Here is a 19,523-nt window from a genome sequence, read left to right as displayed (position 1 = left end):
ATTTTGACAGTGTTTGTTATTGTCTCTTCTTTGGAAAGATCAGAGAAGTTTATCATCTTTAAAAAAAACCAACAGACTTTATAAACAAAAGGCTGGCTTTTATTATTTGTGGTACAAAATGTTTGTGTATTTTATAAAGTATGCTAACACTAGACATTGTCAATCATTGACTAGTACTGTCAATCAGGAATGTTACAGTTGCAGAGGTTCTATGATATGTTTCTTGTTGGGCTACTGTTGCAGAGATTTCCATGGTAAAAGTTTCCATTGCACTACTTTTGTGCTACTGTCGAGAGATTTCGATGGTAAAAGATTATGCTTCACTGCTTTTGTGCTACAGTTGAAGAGATTTTATGGTAAAAGTTTCCGTTGCACTGCTTTTGTACATGGCTTGTTTGATGGTGTAAAGGATACCAACTCCACATCCTGGTCTCCTCCTGGACAAAGTTTCTCCTCTCTGAAACAGTTTATAGGAACTGGACATTACATTTTGTAGCTTTGTTTAGGAGAAACAAACAGACAGCTGCAGCATGAAACAGTGGGGAGATTTATGATAATTATCGTACTATTAAGTACAAATGTAGCAAGTGTCAGAACACTGACAATTATTTATTGTTTCGGTTCATTGTACAAATTATCTAATAATATATTAAAAAAAGAAAAAGAGACTGATAGATTATTAGTCTACAGTGTACAGTTAGGTCTCGAAATATTGTTTGAAATATAAAAGTTTTGGCTTGTATATTTCAAAACAACAGTTCTCCACCTTGGAGGTTATTCTGCAACATTCACGAAAACTTAGATTTTATTTCTTAAATAACAGGGCAAAATCAACCCTGTATGCATAGTAAATGGCAAAACATGTAAATCATTTGAAATTGAACTTTAACGAACATGAATTCAACAACAAAATCCACAAAAATTGGTATTCAGTGAATATTGATGAAAACACAGCACAGTGTTTTGTGCAAATCAACAAGTTCTACATCACAGGGAGTGGCACTGATGTTAAAAGATAAGCGAATGCTGCGATGATAGGATTCAATGAGTTTTCTTCTATGTATGTACTAAATTTACTAGAAAGCTTACCTTTTGTTAAAGGCAAACTTAGAAAATAGATCTTTTATACTCTGTTGCTTGTCATCTGAAGAGCCTTTCCCTTTCTTATTCTTGGATAAACCACTTGCTCTGCATCCTAATTTTTTAGTGGCTGAAATATAAAGATACAGTAAAATTTGCAAAATTTTACGGTTATATCGAATTTGGATATAACAAACTAATTTTGAGTCCCGTAGAGGTGAATAATAACAAAATTTAACACCTTTAAAACGAATTTCTTTAGTTTAAAAAAGTTTGCGCTATAAATAATTAATATCATAATTTGAATGAATTAATTTTCATATAATTTTTTCAATTCACAATCTGATTATTAAAGGTATCAAAGTAATGAATTTTATTTTAAGCCTCAATTTGCAAAAGTCATAGTCTGGTGAAAGAAAACATGAATTTGCTTTCTATAGATACATGTATTATTACGAATCTGTTATACGGATATAACGAATAACGGATATAACAAAATAATTCCAATGGTCCCTAGGACTTCGCTATAATCGAGTTTTACTGTACATGTATTTCATAAAAGGAGTTTAGCAGTCTCCTCTTCTAAGATTAAAAAAAATAAAAAATAAGTCAAACTTGGATACTATATGGTAACAATTTACTTGTAAATGTATATACCAGAACATGTACATGTAGTAAAGAAAAATAAGAAAATTGTATAAATTATTTTAATCATCTAATTTACACCTTGCCTTTAATAAACCGGTACCGTATATGTTACAAATTTAGCGAGTCATATGAAATTGGAATAAGAGCTTAAAACTTAAAACAGACAACTTTACAAAAATTCAACTATTTTTACTTACCTGGGGGATTTTTCTTTGATTCCTGAAAATTAAAATTACAGAAAGTATCATATCCAATGTCTTTGTATTTAATCATTTTTGCTTTAAATCCTTATCAAAGAAAGAGATAAAAACCTGTACTTAAGAATAATAATTTAACATTGTATAAACAAGGTACATGTATTACATGTATTTTCATGTACCTGTATTGGCTTTGTTTGTCTGGAGACAGACTCTGTCTGTGCTACATATTCCTCAGATATAGTCTGTATCTCCTGGCTGTCTGGCAGACATTCCAGATCGATGCTGTAGGCCCCGCTCTCTTGGCTGTAAGACACAGAGCTTGCCTGACTTAATGTCTCTTGGACATAGCTGGACTGGCTCACCGAATCCATAACATCACCAATGTCATCACAACTCTTCACAGGCTTGAGCTGGCTTGTGGATGACGGTACAAAAGAATCAACATCCCTAGATTTGGACAAAAAGTAATTGGAAAGACAAGATTCAGATCCCACTTTCTTGTAATCTGAGTTCACTTTGCCTGTTTTTGAACTTGTTACATTGCTTGTTTTTGAGTATTTAAATTTGGACCATGTAAAGGCTGAGCCAGGAGAGGACTTGGTTTTTGGATGGACAGGATTAGGCGGACTAGTTATGGAGGTTGATCCTAACTCATTTGATGTTGAAATTTTTGACTCATCAAGTTTTTCTTCTTTTTCCTTAATTCTTTCTATTCCTTTATCAACTTCCAGGTTTTTGCTGCCATATTCTTCAAGCTTTTTCTCTGTGGAATTTTCAGAGCCTTCTACTGAAGAGGCAAAAAATCTACAAAATATTGAGATTCCTTTTACTCATGCATATATGAATACAGTAAATTAAACTCTGATTAAAGTAATTTCACTGTGAATACTGTTACATATATAAACACTGCACCTGCTTCTAACAATGCTCTTGGAGGTATTGATGCTGAATTTTTCCCGCTTCTCTTCACTCAGAACAGCAAACCTGTTGCGTTTTGGAGATGGTTTGAGACATTCTGGTGTAGATTCAAAGACCTGCTCACTTTGGTCTTGGACTTTGGATGGAGACTGATCACACACTTCCTGGTCAGCGTCTTTTAGAGAATCAAAAAACTGGACCTTACTGGGCGACATGTACAGTTTCCTGAACTTCTTGACAGGACTTTTTGGGAGGTCCTCCTCCGAGTCACCCGAGGATCGCCGCCTTTTCTTGGGTGATGATGGGGAGGACGAATTCTCATCATTCTCTTCCTGGTAAAGTTTGGACAACTCATTGTCAGACTTAACATTCTTATCATCTTCTGAAAAGAAACCCCCAAAATTATTTATAAAAATTGTGATTGTCATGTTTGTAAAATATTTTGCATCTCATTATAATTTCTGTAATCTAAAATTACCTGCAGGAGGTCTCTTTACTTGGAAGGTTTTTTTCACAATGACCTCTTTTCCATGTAAACTTGGTCTGGGAATATTTTGCACTTCTCTTAGCTCAGTCTTGGGACGGGTTCGATAGTTTCTGTCCCAAATGCTTAATCTGTGTAGCTGCTCAGGCCTTTTCTTACTAGCTTTAGGAGGCTACAAATCAAAAACCACTCATCATTATTGTGAGATTTTTTATCCATGGGTTTGAAATGACCCATGCTTAAGAAAACACTAACACAGAAAGTAATCAATACATCACCTTAATATCTGTAATCGTTGCAAAAAATAAACAATTTCTCTTTTAAACTAAACTAAAAGTCATCAAATAAAAACCTATACCAAAATCAACTCCTTGAAAATTCAAATCAACAATGTTTTCAAGTTAAGAAGAGTCTTTCAAATTGTTACAATAGAAGGAGAGAGGGATGGAAGCCAGTGATGACCAGATAACAGGTGATTACACCATTTGTTCCTGCTATTTAATTAAAAATCTAGTTAAAACAAATATAAGTAAAAATAACATATTGAATTTATACTTACAACATAAGTGTCTGGATCAAAGTCAGCAAATTTTTCCCTGGTGTAAATATTGATGTTCCCAAGGGCTATCTGGTATGCTTCATCTTGAGGAAACATTCTTATTCACATTAAGGAAATTCATGCATTAATCTTTTATATGTGGCCCAAGGTGGCATTCATATTAAAATAAAAAATACTGTAAAGTAATTGTTCCTTTAATACAAGTGATTGCAAAATACATAAATACTATAGCATGAATGGATACGCTCCTGTGTAAGGTAACTGCTGTGCATTCAAACCTTCTTCATATGAATTCAAGGGACGAAGCCTCCTTTGTAAAGGATCATACACCAGTTGATAGAGAAATGTATTGTTAGCTCGAATGAAGCCATCAATATACTCATCTGGGACTGCTAGGGACATGTTCAGGTAGGTACTCGGAAATTTCTTTAATAACTATACAGAAACATAAGAATGATTCATTTACTAAGGTATCGACCTGCAAACTAAAGAAAAATGACATAAGGCCTAACAAAAAAAATGGTTTGTTTCCGCTTTCATGCTGAAAAAAAGTAGGGTCGGTCGGCCGGATTTTTTTTTTTTTTTCAAATTTTTTTTTCCCTTTAATATTGCAGTATCCATACATGCCGGTTAGATACTGACACTGCTGAATGGTATAAAATGACAAATACTTTTAATATCATTCCTGACTATTAAGCTGGTCTTAAGAAAACACAAAAATGATATTATATATCAGATACTTCCTCTGCCAACGATGAGAGCATTATTAAAATCTACAACACATGGAAACATACAGCAATTTTGAAACAAAACGTTTGAGTTACACTGATTTGAGAAAAGTAACTGCTTCAAGCGTTTTTGTGACCAAAATTTTGAGTAATTTTTTTTCCAAATCGGATAAAAAGGGAAACAAACACTTTTTTTTCTTAGGCCTAACGATGTTTTCTTTCCTCAAAATGATTGATAAAAGTACCTAAAGGATACAAGTTCCATACCAAAGCACCACATGATATACACTATATGTAACATATTACTGTATCATATGTGATTTGCATCATATTTTTTTTAAGTATAGTAAATAAAACAAGTATCCAATCAAATTAAAATCACTGACAGGATTAACTGTCTGAATTGATGACAAGATTTACCAGTTTCAGTTCAGACTGTCTTGCACGTTTGAAGACTTTGGCAGCTTTTCCTAACCCGATGCCTTGGAGAGAGGAGAGATAATCACAACCAGAGAGGATACACATGTAGCGAAACTTTTCAAATGTGTAGAAGCCACTCTGTATCTCCATCACTTCATTTAGCCGACTCTGCTCTATCAAAACACCATTTCCAAAGTGGTCCATCTTAAATATCACCTGTAAATTATCAAGTCCTATTTTATTTCACTGTCAATTTAACAAAAGTTCACTTTTACAGTACCGGTATACATGTAAAGTGCTCTCCAAGAACATCTGTTTGCCTAAAAAAGAGGCCAATTGGAACCAGAGAGAGATTGTACATATTTTGGCATGGAACAACTTTTACATTAAAAGTACAAGAAACAAATTTCATTCAGAATCTGAACATTATAAAACAGGATAATTGTGTATATAATAATAATAAATTTTAACAGGTAATACATGTACCTTGTCACATCCAAACAGCAGCAGATCTGAATCCTCTGTTATAATGAGCTGAGCAATGCCACATTTATTTAGGTAGGCCAACTGAGCATCCGCCTCATAAGGAGCCACAATACAGTCCACACCTCTTGCTCGACAGGCCTTCAATAGACAACAAACCAGTCTCAGTATGTTTTAAGAAGGACTCATATCAACCACAACATGCAGAGATTGGTACTTACATTCATAAGATTGAGTGCCATGTCTGGGCTGATGTCGATACATCTCTGGAGGCATTCCCTGGCCTCTGCCCTTTTACCTTCACGCAGTAACTGGGCAGCCTTCTTCTTGTTGATTTCCCGCTTTCTGAAGAAGAGTTTACACATACATTTAGGAGTTTGTGTAACATATGTCGTTAAGATTTCATTTAACACAGCATGGTATCAACAGAAAAAACATTACAATGTATAAACTCACTCTCTCCTTGACTTCTCAACATCTTTCTTGGAGGGAAGATGACAGCCATCAAATACTAGCACTGGTTTAAGGTTCTTTTTTAAAAGCATCTCCACATACTTCATGCAGTAGTAGACATATCTAAATCAAAGTAACAAAGCCTCATCTGGTGAAAATCTCAAGTACATGTACTTGTTCTTGTACTAGACAACACTGAACTTAGATGTTTATCTTATAATGATTTTGAAGGATAAAACAATAATGATCAAAGTAGGATGATTTAAGCTGTGTTGAAACGCTTGCAAGGAATAAAAATCTTTAATACTTTATACAGAAATATTGATTAAATGTATAAAACCCAAAGGTTTTAATTTATTCTTTAATAATTCAATGATAAATCTAAGGTTTAAGTACTGGTCTGTAGGTTCTCCGAGGGCTAACTTTTCAGCACAAGAGAAAGCTCCTTTGTGGAGCCAGCAGTAGGCATCAATGGCTACAGTGCAGCCCTCAAACTTGGCCACATTCACAGGGACATGGATCTTCTTCAAAAAGGGGAGTAGTCCTGTTACACCCATCCTTTGTCACACGAGAACTGAAAAACAGTTCATACATCTATGAATTTATCAAAAAAATATATACACTCCAACAAACTAAACATGCTTAACATGGTATTGTGTATAGTGCCATGACCATAATGACAATTGCATCAAGGTTTTATAGCGAGCACAGCTCGCTGGCGCGCAGCACCGGAGCGAAGCGAGCTCTAACGGCAAGGCGTGTGTGAATAGAAAATTCGGACTAGTTGCACATTCATTCAAAGGATTTTTTTGGCGTCAGTAAATCGGACCAGTAATGCATTGTTTTAATCGTCCCAGTAGTTCTCTGTAACATGGCAATTTTTATCACTTCACACTCTCACGAGAATCAGCAAGACAATATAAAAACAATAACGATGTATACGACATACAGTCAGTGCTACCTCTTAAGTTCACCTCAGTACACTCTCAATCAAAAACAATCGAGTGACGTCACAAAGGTTTACACATTGATCCGATAGATTTTTTCGTTGTCAGTAAATTTTGAACCACAATTCATAGTACCAATGGTTTCCAACCTCACGTTCTCGCGAGATTCAAAGTAAAACTTTTGAGAAGCATATAAGATGTGTAATTTTAAGAACATCACGCTTTTTAAGTAAATAAAAAGGTATACTTCGCGTACTTTTATTTCTCAGGCGAGTTTTAAAGAGTCAGACGGCACTTAACCAACGTCAGCTTTGACGTCACAATAAGCACTGATCAGGGGAAATTACTCTAATTGAAGTTATTGTAAATCTGCTGAAATGGCCAAAATCCTCTCAAAATCTTGCAAAGGCTAAGCTAAAGAACAGCTGAAGAATAAGGACATTTCTTCAGATACAGGAAACAGTTGTAAATTGCACTCGTTTGGATGAATGCTCACATTTATTTTATTCACTATAATTACGGTAATTTCCTGGAACGTACACGTAGCATCGCTTTTTTTAAAAAGGGGTTGGGTGGGTGGATGGCAGCCTCATCCAAAAAATCTTTGCAAGCAAAAAGAAAAAAAAAATCATGAAAATTCTAATCCTTCAGCTCTTTAGCAGTTCAATGGTTTCCTTTAATATGATAAGCAAATATTTTTAAGCGTAAATTAAAAAAAAGAAAATTAAACATTAATTTTTTTTTTTTTAAAGTGGAGGGGGCAAATCCATGATAAGTCGATATTTTATGTGTAAATTAAAAAAAAATTAAATATTATTTTTTTAACATGGGGGGGGGGGGCTCTATGAATTGAGTCAAGTTTTTTATGTAGGTTTAAGAAAAAATGTATACTGCAAAAAAAGGGGGATGTACTGACGTTACAACCACTTTAAAAGAGGAGATACAGGGCAATGAATATTTATATATTAAAATCTTTATTATTCAACAACATTGTATCTGAGATTAAACTACTGTTCTACTTATAAATAAATAAATTATAACAAATCTGATAAACTATGAATAATGAAAATTTACTTTATTTACTTTATTTTTTTGCATTCAAATTTTACGTTGTCAATTTTATTTTTACTGATTTATTATAATTCATTGTTTGATCACATGCTGTGCTCGCCCCAACGGTCGCACCGTAAAACATATTAAGAAAAGATTTAAGTTATCTGATCAGCTGATTATTCTAAGCAGAGACATAAATATTGATGTCGCTGTTCCAAGAAAAGTGTGAATTTTCTAAAATTTAGTAAAAAATGGATTTATCAATTGATATGTCTGTTGCATTACCTTTACTTGATTCGATTCGTTCATGAACATGCGTCTACCAGATTATCTAACGATCATGAAGCAAGTAAGTAAACTCTTATTTTCCCGCAAAAATTTCCACAGTTTCGGATTATTCCATCAGAACTGAAGATAATTTTTAATAAAATGTTAATAAAACTCTCTTAGCTTATTTGATTTTTCTTTGATTACATTGTATTTATTTTAAAAGTCTTTGAAATTTTGTTACATTTTTATTTGTTCTTTTAATGCGAAACTAACTAACCAATAAACATGGCGACTCAGTCACAATCCACATCATCGAAAGACAGCTATGCTGTAAATTTTGACGATTTTGGGGCTCCTCAGAGTCAGACATACGATTCTCAAAATGCCCCAGGATATAATCCAAATATGGAAGAATTTCAGTTTGTGCAGACTGCAGCCACTCCAGGTAAATCCTAAATAATATCACACGCTGTGCTGTGACAGTTGAGATGGCAACAATCATGTATACCGTAGGCCTATATGCCTTTTTATAGGCCTACCTATTGAGCATTCTTCATTTGTGTTTTTAAAAGACCGTCCTTTAGGGGGAAAAGAGAGAGAGAGAGAGAGAGGAAGAGGAGAGAAAGAGGCCTTAACAAACATTTTAATTGCCTTGATGACATTATGCTATATTTATTTTGTGAATCACTGAGTGATTGGAAATATTATTTTCATCAGAAAAACTTGCAGTGGAAGGTTCTATTAAAAAAAGTGAAGGTCAGACTCTATCCAGCCCTTATGGAGTGAAGAAGCGATCTGCTGCTTCAAAATTTCTGGAAAATCGTGGATTTGGCTGGTTAACGGAAGAAGAAGAATTAGATGAGGAAGATCAAAAACCACTTTTGTAAGCTTTATTTAAAATATATGACAAAAATTACTGTCAAATTGAAAGTAAACATATATATTTATTTATTGATGAATTTGTATTGCATATGTATTAAAAGCCATAGATTTGATTTTCATTTTACTGTGGAAGTAGAAGGAACACTAAATCATGAAGTCTAAAGTATACCAACCAGTGGCTGGCAAAAATATTGAATATGCTATTGCACATGCTCTACATTTTCATAGCAGTGTCAGAAGGATAATGAGTTTGTGTAACTTCTTATTTGTATGTAACAGTCAAATAGATCTATATGAGTCTGTTATGATTTAGAGAGGAGTTGGACATTGACCCAAAGGATATCTACTATAAATTACGCTGTGTACTTTTCCCTCTCCCCCAACTTGGATTTAATCGCCATGTAGTCCGAGAAAGTCCTGACTTCTGGGGTCCACTTGTGGTCATACTTCTTTACTCTCTGGTGTCACTGTATGGACAGTTCAGGGTAAGTTTGATTAGTGAAAATTGACAGATTAATTCTTTTTGCACAGGTTGTTTCTTCACAGCAATATTGCAATCATTCATTGTGCGTATAATACTAATAGTTAACAACTTCTGCAGCTCTGTTATATACCAGGGGTAATGGAGTATCACCAACAGGTAATAGTTACTTAATTTTCTTGACTTTTGCATCCACTTACAGGTGGTGTCCTGGATTATAACAATATGGATTTGTGGATCACTCATCATTTTCTTGTTGGCAAGGGTTCTTGGTGGGGAGGTTAGTTTTCAAAGTTTTTGTTGTTTCTCTACACTGAAGAATTAAGTTAGCATTACCTCTCTGATGATCAATGTAATTATTCAGAATGTGACTCCTCACTTGTAGGTGAGCTATTCTCAGTGCCTGGGTGTGATTGGTTACTCTGTGTTACCACTAGTTATCACTGCAGCCATATTGCCACTCTTCAGGAGATTTCACTATGTCAGTCTGTTATTAAAGGTAAAATTATATCAGTTTAATATAAAGTTTATAGACTTGAATGTTTTATATCTTCATACTGATGTATATCGAATAAGCAGAGATGTATAGGTAAAGATTTACTTAAAATCATCTCTTCTTCAAAGCTTTTGTTAAAATATTTATCATTGTTTAAAGCATTGAAGTAATACAGTGTGCAATACAAGGCCATTGTAGAAATTACTATATATCTGATTGATCTGTTGTTTTGTCTGTCAGTTTTTTTAAGCAATTGTTTATGAAATATGATTGTAACCTGTTAGTGTACCTCAAGTTTGTTCAAATCATGGTCCCCTTGGGTAGGGTGGGGGCCACAATTTGGAGATGAAGTTTGAGATAAAAATATATAAAGGAATTCTTTTAAATCTTCTTTTCAAGAACCAAATGCTAGAATAACTTAAACTTGTGTGAAAGCATCCTCATGTAGACATGTAAAATTAAGTTTATTCAAATCATAACTTAGAGGAAGGGTGGGGCAACAATGGGAGGATGTCAAATTTTTATATAGGAAGATAGAGAAAATTCTGCTGGAAATACAATCAGCCAAATAAGCTGAAATTTGTGTGAAAGCATAGGTTGTGCAGATTAAAGCTTGATCAAACATGATTTCCTGGAGAAAAGTGGAGCCACAAAGGGGGATTTTCAAATCACTACTAATGCAGAGAGAAAAATCTTCCCACAAATACTTAAAAAACAAAAGGTGCTTTGTAGTTACCATAAAAATATGTGCATAAAAATTGACAGATTTTTTTTTTACCTTTTATGCAACATCTACTGTGTTTACTTGTCAACATATTGTAAATTTGATACTGTAATGCTTATTTGATCAGCTTATGTTACTAAGGCGAGCGATGTGGCCCCTAGGCATCCTGTTTTTGTGTGTAATTTTTGTTGTTGTGTTTTTGGTAGCTGTATATTTATCTGATTGTGACCCCTTTTTTTTCTCAGTTTTTTGGAGTGCTTTGGGCAGCCTACAGCGCAGGGTCTCTGTTGTGTGTTCAGGAACTTCAGCAGAAGCGCACCCTCCTGTTGTACCCAGTGTTCCTCCTGTACATCTACTTCCTGTCTCTGTACACAGGAGCCTGATTTAAACAAAACTGACAATAAACTGCATTTACTCTACATAATCATGTGCATATATTTATGACGTTCTTTGTGCCTGTGTGAAACAGTGGTATATTTTGTTATATTATCTAAAATCTGTGATATTTAAAATAGAAAATGTCTTTAATGATAATCTGCCAGCCATATCCATATGTACATGTAAGCAACAGCATAACTTAAGTGATGCTTATAATTTAAGAATTCATACCCAGATGTCTACATGGGTGCATGTATTTTTAAGAATATATGTATATAATTCAAAAAGAAGGGCTTTGGTGCACATCCTTTTATTGCAAGTATCTTGTTTAAGCACTTGTTAGAGTAGGACACGATGTCCAGCATAGAAGGGAAATCCTGTGAGAAATTCCTTGTTAGCAGGTCAAGTTCATGTACCAAAAACATTAAATAATAGAGTACATAATTGTGGTTTTATGCTATTAAATTATTAATCATATTAAAATAGGTGTGATCGTTTGGGAAATTATAATTGTAAATATACTGGAATACATGAGAACTTAAATATTAAAAACAATAAAATCAGACTTTGTTGGTTTATTTCAATACCAAACATACTAATTTTTCCTCCACATTTCAAATTTCAAACATGAAGGACAAACATTGATGAAAAAAAGGAGCTTTTTGCTTATGAAATTAGATAAAATGAATTGTGAAATACATGTATTACAGCGGTTTTAACAATGCATGGACTTTCGGAGGGATGTAAATCTCAAGTTTGCTCATCAAAACAAACTGTCAAATATTGACCTTCTTTTAATTTGCCAAGAAAAGCTCATTATTTTTCATAGACTGTCAATATCAGAGTTTTTTTGCCAAGATCTGCTCAAACGTCTGCAATTGACACTGTTTCAAATGATACATTTTGTACATTCCAGGATGAAGTTAGACTAGTGTCATTGTGTTTAATATATTCATATACATTAGCCAATGACTGGACTTTAGACTATGAGTAGACCCCGCTTTCATCAAATCTTAGATTGTCGCATACTGCCCAAAGTAAAACTCTTATTAAAACAGCTCTAAAATTGTTTATTATCATTAACTAAAAAATATTATGCATATTTAAACAAATCTTTAAATGAAACAGACGGTTATTGGTCATTATCCACTTCCTCTGCTTCACTTGCTGGAAAAACTTGTGTGAGTTTCCTTGTGTGCAGCTTTGCTGCTATACACTTGTAATTCCTGATGTCACCCAGTACATCAATCTGTTGCCATGTCAGTGTGCCCAGATCCAAACGACACACAATGTTCTGGCGACAAAATTGTGTAGTATCAGACACATTGTTTTCAGCTGTACCACAAGCATACAGAGCACCATTGATCAATTCTAAACCCACATTGAACATTCCCACTGGCAAATCTGGTCCAGATCTCCACTGGTTTTCAGAGACATTCAATATTTCCACTGATTTTAAGGCTTCTCTGTTAATGGCATGAGTCACATGAGAATAGATTTGGCCGCCCGCAACATAAATCTCTTCATCAACGACACAAGCTCCAAAATTAAATCGGGGTGTGGGTATGCCTGCTCGGGTAATCCAATGTCCTTTCTCAGGGTGGTACATGACCACTAAGTTATGTGCCCCCACCCCTGTCCTCCCTCCCAGGAGAAAGATGTAGTCTTTGTAGGTGACAGATGATAGATCCACCACTGTTGTAGGAAGCATGCCCTGGTAGCTCCACTTGTTCTGCTGAATGTCGTATACCTCTATAATCTCAGTGGGATGCTGGTTATCTGTCACTCCACCAAAACAATAGATTCTGCCTGATAATTCAGCCAAGGTGAAGTTGGACTTGGGGAATAACATGGAGGACAATTTTATCCACCTATTGTGGTCATTATCAAAGCAGAAGAAGTCCTTACTAACAACTCTTTCTTCAAGATCATCACACGAGTCATCCAAGTCTGAAAAATCAAAGTCCATATCATGGTAAACATAGTTGCCTCCTCCAACATAAACAACGTTCTCCTTGCTGACAACACAGCCAACATTTTCAACTTCATATTCTTTGTCAAGCCTCTCTGTCGGAAAATCTTGCATCAGAAATGTTTCCTTAGTGAGAGGATTATAACAGTTTAATTTGGGCCGAGTAAGCCTGAGATCTGATCCTCCAATGAAGAGAAGACAGTGGTCTGGTCGAATCATTCCAGCACGCATTGTCATGTCAAAGTTATATTGCCCTAGGTATCGGTTAGGGTACTTCTCAAATATTCTCCAGTTTTCTAGGATGCTTTTACACTCGGGACAGCTGTTGATAAAAACATTTGAAGAAACCTGATCCCAGAGAAAGTCTGATGATAGCAGTGACAGTCTTACATGAGGAAACAACTTGGCTATTTCATGGTGTCTCTCCGAGTCCTCACCTACCCAACTTACTATCGCATTAAAAATGACTTCTTCTGAATCCACATTGAGGTCATTACTTTGGATGATGCTTCTGACTCTCTCTAGAGGCAGACTTAAAAATTCCTCTGACTTGCACACCTCAGGAAACTTCTTTTCCATCACTTCTTTAGCTCTGTTTGCTAGTCCTTTGCACTCATGACTTTGTGCAAAATGATAAATTCCAATGCAATTTGAATCATCAAGCTGAGATTCCAGGAATTTGGCACATGCTTTTACAACAGGCAAAATCTGAAATAACGCTGAAGTGGAGAGGAGGCTTTGAACAGAATCTTGTGTAATTCTTAGCTGACCAGTGTATGCATATTCCACCAGGTCCCTGACAGCTTCATACTCGACCTCATTGAGGTCCACTTCATCCTGCAGCGTCTCACTGAGTCCCAGAGTAAACATGGCCTTGAAGTAAACACTGGTCGCTGCCAGGACATTCTTGTGACAAGGTATGGCTTGGCCGTCCACTCTCAGTGTGACGTCGGTGAGCATTTCCTCTTGATATAGAGCGTGCATCTCCTGGAGGAAGGTTGTACTGTGCGAGTCATTTTGGTACATCACTCTCTCAAGGCCTGGCTGCTGGAAGATGTCATCTTCCGTTCCATCCTCCCTGACAGAGAGGAAGTCTACAGATTCTTCCATCATATAGCCATTACCTAAAGAAGAACAAATATAGCTTTATAAAGATTTTATCTTAATTACATTTACAGGCACATGCTAAAGTTGATCAAAATTATTCCCTAGCTTATGAAATCCAATTAGTTTTGTAAGAGTTCCTTAAGAATTATACAATATTTTACATAATATACAAATCTTGGTCTGATATTACGCAAATTATCGAGGCTGAGTACAGTTCGAGTGTGCACGCTTTCGTGCAGCATTTCATTTGCATTGTAATGTCATCTTTTTGCCTGGTTGACACAATGGTGTTATGGTTTCAACTGCAGATATTCAGCAAAATATGGGGAAAATAGCATATTTGAAGCATAAAATTTATATGATATCATATTGTAGAATAAACATAAATGTCTTAATGAAGTAATTATATAAGCTATACTGTGGTTTCATTAATATTCAATGAATACCAATTTTTGTGGATTACATTCTTAAGTTGATCTACAAAATTTAATGTTCATATTGAAATGCAATTTCTGCTATGATTTTGTATTAATTGATAGAATCATTGTCAACGAATTTACTTATCCATGAAACTGTGATTTTCATTGAATCCACAAAAATTGATACCCACAAAAAAAAAATTAAACCACAGTGTTTTGGCTCGGGTCGAAAACATGAACAGGGTTCAGCAAGCCTAGCCCTCTGTCACGTTTTCTTACCTGGTGGGCCTAAATATAGCTTAAATTAATTAATACATGCATTTCAAGACAGTAACCACATATTTTATATTTATGACCCTTTATAATATATATATATATATAGTTATTACTTAAATATGTCTGAATGTTTTAATAATACTATAAAGATCACCATTTCTGATTTTGTCAAATAAAAAATAGCCAATATCTGATAGGTCCAGTACAATCACTATAGATTTTAGTTTCGTAACTTGATTTACCTACATATTAGCTTTATTCACTTAACTGAAGAAGGTTTATTTACATGTACAGCTACTTTTATATAATTTCGAATTTTATGTAAAATAGACAAAAAGTTGCAAGGAACAGTCAATCTATATTTGTACTGTGTACCGCTAGTTCTATAAAGCAACTTACAGCAAAAATAGTTAAAACATTGCTGCGTTTTAGCAGTTTTAAGGAAAACATGCATTTCTATTGTTTGATTAACTGTATGACACCTTGTGTGCAATGAGGCATGGATAAGTGTGATTACTTCATATTGTTTTGAATTATTATCAATCAATCATCACACTGGCGTCGGAAGCAAATTGAAAGTGGGGGGGCTAGACTAATCCTCAGAAATACAGAAGTATTGAGGAAAAAAAAACCTAATTCCCAAAATCATGGAAATCCTAATCCGTGGTGGGGGGGGGGGGGGGGTGTACCTATACTTCCAAAAAAAAAAATCTTACCTAACCAAAAATTTTTTTTCCCAAAAACATGAAATTCCTAATCCGGGGGGGGGGGGGGGGGGGGGGCTAGTATGCCTATAACTCCAACTTCTCAATCTTCCAAGGCAAATTTAGGAACAATTATCTTTGCTGCAAGAAAAAGTTGGAGGGGGGGGGGGGGGGGGCTGAACCCTCTATGATGCTATGTCCCTAATGGTTAGGTCTTACTTTGTAAAAAAAAGTGGGGGGGCTAAGCCCCCCCCCCCCCCCCCCAGCCCCCCCCCCCCCCCAGTTCCGACGCCTATGCATCATGTTAACCAGAACTGCTCTTCTTTGTTGTTCCATTTAGAAAAGCCTGTTTGGAAACACATAAACAGTTATACATAGCCTCAAAACTTTTAAAACTTTGACTGCATTTGCACAAAAAGTAAATGATTCCAGAGTGTATTTTTGGTGCTAAAACGTCATAATTGATTTGAAGAATCTTTTTCTATACTTTACGGCTTTAGAGGAATTATGTAGAAAAGTCAACAATTTCTTGACATTCAATATTAAATCATGGGAAAAGTAATCCTGATACCTATATTCAATTTCAACATCATTTTAAAGAGGAGGTCAAGAGCTTATTTAATTCCGTTTTAGAAGACACTGTAGGCATTCTAGATATATTTTATCTGTCAAAAATGGACAAAACACTGAAATTTGTTGCTTATTTCCTTCATTTTTCATTAAAAATGACAGTTTATAAAACATGATTTTTCATTGTGTTTACCAAAAAATTTTACCCCGGCAGATACTATCAAACAAAGCTCTTGTTATGAAGCATCATTGAAAGAATTAAATTTATATCTAAAATCTTATAAATCTGTAGGCACCATACTAGATCTTGACCTAAGAGTGAATTTTTATGAATTGTTTTCAGATCAGTTCAAGGTTGAAAATTATTGCTGCACCTGAGTGCGACTTTTAGTACAAGTGCCCATTTGAGACAAAAGTTTGGTTGAGTAGCTAAATAAATCTACTTCAGGTAGGTAAATAAAGCTATGTAGGTAAATCAAGCTACATAGATAAATCTAGTGATTGTATTGGACCTGTCTGACAAAATCCATGTGAAAAATTCATTTAAAAATCCAATTCGTTAGGGCAGAACAAATTAAATCCAGCCTCGTTGGGAACTTTTATATAACCATGATAAATGAGAATTTTCCTACTAAATATGTTTTAAACCACGTTTAGTTTTCCATATCCAATTTATTTAGCCAAGCCGCAATCTGAAAGTTTGTGAACCCTAACCCGAGATGGGGGAGGGGGGGGGTATGTAAGGGCGGGGCACAATCTCTATAGCTTAAACACAATGAAATAAATCTTTAAACATCTCAAAGATTAAATTTCAAAATGAAAAGAAAGTTATCTCACCTTTTGATTCAGTACTCAATTTTGCCAACCAGCCAGTAGGCCTAGTTTTTACACAACGACGAAATAAACAACACGTTCATGTGTACCGGAAGTACGTAACAAACGGCCTGTCATAGTGAAAGTAGAGATTGGAAAGCGTCGCTGTGGCAAGTGCAGTGTTACCAGCTTTAACTCAAGGTAGATAAACTTTTAGATTTGTGTAATTGAATATTGACAACATTTTACTGCGAATGTTTATATAGATAAAACATAGTCACTGTCTTTAAATATAAATGATATTTGGACAAAGGTATGGTAGTCGTTTCGGCATTCCCGGCATTCCCCCCGTTCGACCCTAGGTATGTTCGGACCCTAGTAGTTACGGTTTCGTCCTTAGTAGTTTCGGCCTAAGTTTTATTATATATGTGTAGTTACACCTTATTTTCGGATGTTTTATATATTATAAACAATGTGGGGTCCTGTGAGATTATCGAACTATTTTTTGGGAAATTTTTTGGGAAATTTTTTGGAAGGTGATGTGAAGCATTCAAGGATCACATGTACTGCAGTAGTAATAGAGATTTAAAAAAAATGAAGCATGTACAGGTTTGTTTTCGGAAGAGCAGATCAGTGGCGTAGCTACCATGTATGCTTATATGCCTGAGCATGCACATCATTTGGGGAAAAAAAGGGAATCTTTGTGCCTACACTTATTTCTCATATATTACAAAGCACCCCTCAATTTCCATCAATATCAATGCTAAGCAAAGACGTCTTAAGTACCAAATATAGACACGCAATGTGGTCTTACAGTACCATATTACTGTACACAATGCATGTACCTAATAAAGCAAAGATTTATTTTGCATTTGAACTTAGTTTTACACATCATTTTAAATTTCCCCCATAGAATACGTAAATACTAATTTATTATATCTATGATTTTACCAGATATATCATTATAAAACCTTTAAATAACTATCTTGAAATTATTCTAGAATTGTTATTTGTACTTTATAACCCTGATCTGATCATAATTACGACAGAGTTCTTAAAACCCTGAGACCCGTTTTTTACCCATTTCTGAGAGTATGTAAAAATCAATGTTTATTTTCTGTATATCTAAATCAGTTTAAAACCTATGATTAATAATGTATGAAAAACCTGTTCCTTTTAACAAGAAGAAATAAATAATCTAATAAAAAACGACATATTTTACAGGGATTGAACATGCAGAGTTTTAAAAACTTGTCAAGGCTCGCGTGATAGTGACTTTCTTTTGCCATATTATAATCTCTACATAAATTTTTTGTTACGTTGGTTAATGATACAAAAATAATATTAAGTGACAAAAACTTTTAACATTAAAAAAAAATAACAGTAACAAACACAAACTACAAACTACACTAAATTATTATATCAGGCTGAAATGACTAGGTATATAAGGCTGAACCGACGAAGGTCCGAAACTCGCGAGGGCCGAACGTGGAAAAGGCCGAATGACTTGCTACCGAAATGAGCCCAAAATCTTAGGTATAGAGTTAAATATTTTGTTTATCCTGCAAAACAGTATCACAATTTACGCCTCAAACAAAATAATTTTGACAAATTTTGATGCATATCTTTTGAAACCATGATGCCATTTGAACCTTGAATATATGTAGGATAAATGCTGAGGCTAATTAGGGCATGACCGAGCATGGTGTATTGGGTTACCTCTATACAGTTGATACAAAAGTTAGTTGCAGGATAAAACACATTAATCTAAATTTCAGTTGAATGTGATATTGGTCATTTTAAAATAATTGAGTGGTGTTTGTCCATATCGTTTAATATCAAGGCAACAAAGCTCAGACTTATCTTCTTACTTGGTACCGTAACGTTACATATCATGAATCTAAAAAAAAAAGAGGCTTTAAATTCAAATGGAAGCTTTGAATACATTGAAATGTGCACAACAAAAGCATATTATGCAATGCTTAAAACATTATTGTGTCAGATGTCATTCCTTAGTTCCTGCAGTCTTGCATAATCCTTCAGAATTGGACTGTGTCAGGTAAATCTAATGACATTTAAAGGCAATATCTTTTCATTGTAAATATATATGCCATAAATGAATCTGTATAATAAGTGTATACATGTAGTTTAAGACCAATTCTATGTAAGAATCAAAATTCGGTGGCCACGCATAGTCACGGATTTTCTTCATACTTGACAATTTGATAGACTTTGGTGAGTAAAAAAGCCTAACACCATTTGTTTGTTGCTATGTGGTCCTGTTGCTATGGTAACCGAGGGTAAAGATGTAAAAATGGCATTTTAATGCTTATTTGAGAACATATTGTAAGTAATGTGCAGAACTTGGGGTTTCCAGGGTAGAATATATTATTAAAAATAGTTGTCATTTTTCAAAATAAAGAAAAAAATTCATGGAGAAACGCATATTTTTAGAGCG

At 34.7% G+C, this 19,523-nt stretch overlaps 4 protein-coding genes across 6 annotated transcripts in view; 2 read left to right on the top strand and 2 right to left on the bottom strand.

The window, feature by feature from the left end:
* Positions 1-74: 74 nt before the first annotated feature.
* Positions 75-8,611, bottom strand: LOC128175688 (exonuclease 1-like). Of its 2 annotated transcripts, none has more exons than XM_052841505.1 (14): positions 8,521-8,611; positions 6,370-6,547; positions 5,977-6,096; positions 5,742-5,865; positions 5,524-5,661; positions 5,038-5,253; positions 4,134-4,324; positions 3,890-3,986; positions 3,325-3,502; positions 2,841-3,228; positions 2,108-2,732; positions 1,926-1,947; positions 1,090-1,210; positions 75-457 (listed from the first exon to the last, which is right to left on the bottom strand). In XM_052841505.1, the coding sequence occupies exons 2-14, from the start codon at positions 6,528-6,530 to the stop codon at positions 352-354; spliced, it is 2,487 nt and encodes an 828-aa protein (XP_052697465.1). In that variant the 5' UTR covers positions 6,531-6,547; positions 8,521-8,611; the 3' UTR covers positions 75-351. The 2 variants fall into 2 exon arrangements, with proteins under 2 accessions (XP_052697465.1, XP_052697464.1); XM_052841504.1 differs by lacking the exon at positions 8,521-8,611 and adding an exon at positions 8,259-8,405.
* LOC128175691 (protein YIPF4-like) lies at positions 8,522-11,767 on the top strand. Its single transcript, XM_052841510.1, has 6 exons — positions 8,522-8,688; positions 8,961-9,126; positions 9,439-9,610; positions 9,809-9,886; positions 9,992-10,105; positions 11,072-11,767. The coding sequence occupies exons 1-6, from the start codon at positions 8,529-8,531 to the stop codon at positions 11,207-11,209; spliced, it is 828 nt and encodes a 275-aa protein (XP_052697470.1). The 5' UTR covers positions 8,522-8,528; the 3' UTR covers positions 11,210-11,767.
* On the bottom strand, positions 11,765-17,216 carry LOC128175690 (kelch-like protein 8). The gene is made up of 2 exons (XM_052841509.1): positions 17,090-17,216; positions 11,765-14,300 (listed from the first exon to the last, which is right to left on the bottom strand). Exon 2 carries the CDS (start codon positions 14,287-14,289, stop codon positions 12,337-12,339), a length of 1,953 nt encoding a protein of 650 aa, XP_052697469.1. The 5' UTR covers positions 14,290-14,300; positions 17,090-17,216; the 3' UTR covers positions 11,765-12,336.
* LOC128175689 (dipeptidyl peptidase 3-like) overlaps positions 17,137-19,523 on the top strand; it is an 18,161-nt gene continuing 15,774 nt past the window's right edge. Inside the window, exon 1 of one of the 2 annotated variants that reach the window (XM_052841508.1) lies at positions 17,137-17,266. Coding sequence is in view for 1 of the 2 variants with exons in the window: in XM_052841507.1 (XP_052697467.1) it covers positions 18,568-18,601 (34 nt within the window). In the remaining variant the exon portion in view is untranslated. Of the gene's footprint in view, positions 17,267-18,552; positions 18,602-19,523 lie in introns of those variants that run through there. The other variant, XM_052841507.1, reaches the window with a different exon arrangement.

This window comes from Crassostrea angulata, chromosome 3 (assembly GCF_025612915.1).
Source record: "Crassostrea angulata isolate pt1a10 chromosome 3, ASM2561291v2, whole genome shotgun sequence".
Classification (NCBI taxonomy): Eukaryota; Metazoa; Mollusca; class Bivalvia; order Ostreida; family Ostreidae; genus Magallana; species Magallana angulata.
This window is presented reverse-complemented; position numbering and strand designations above follow the sequence as displayed.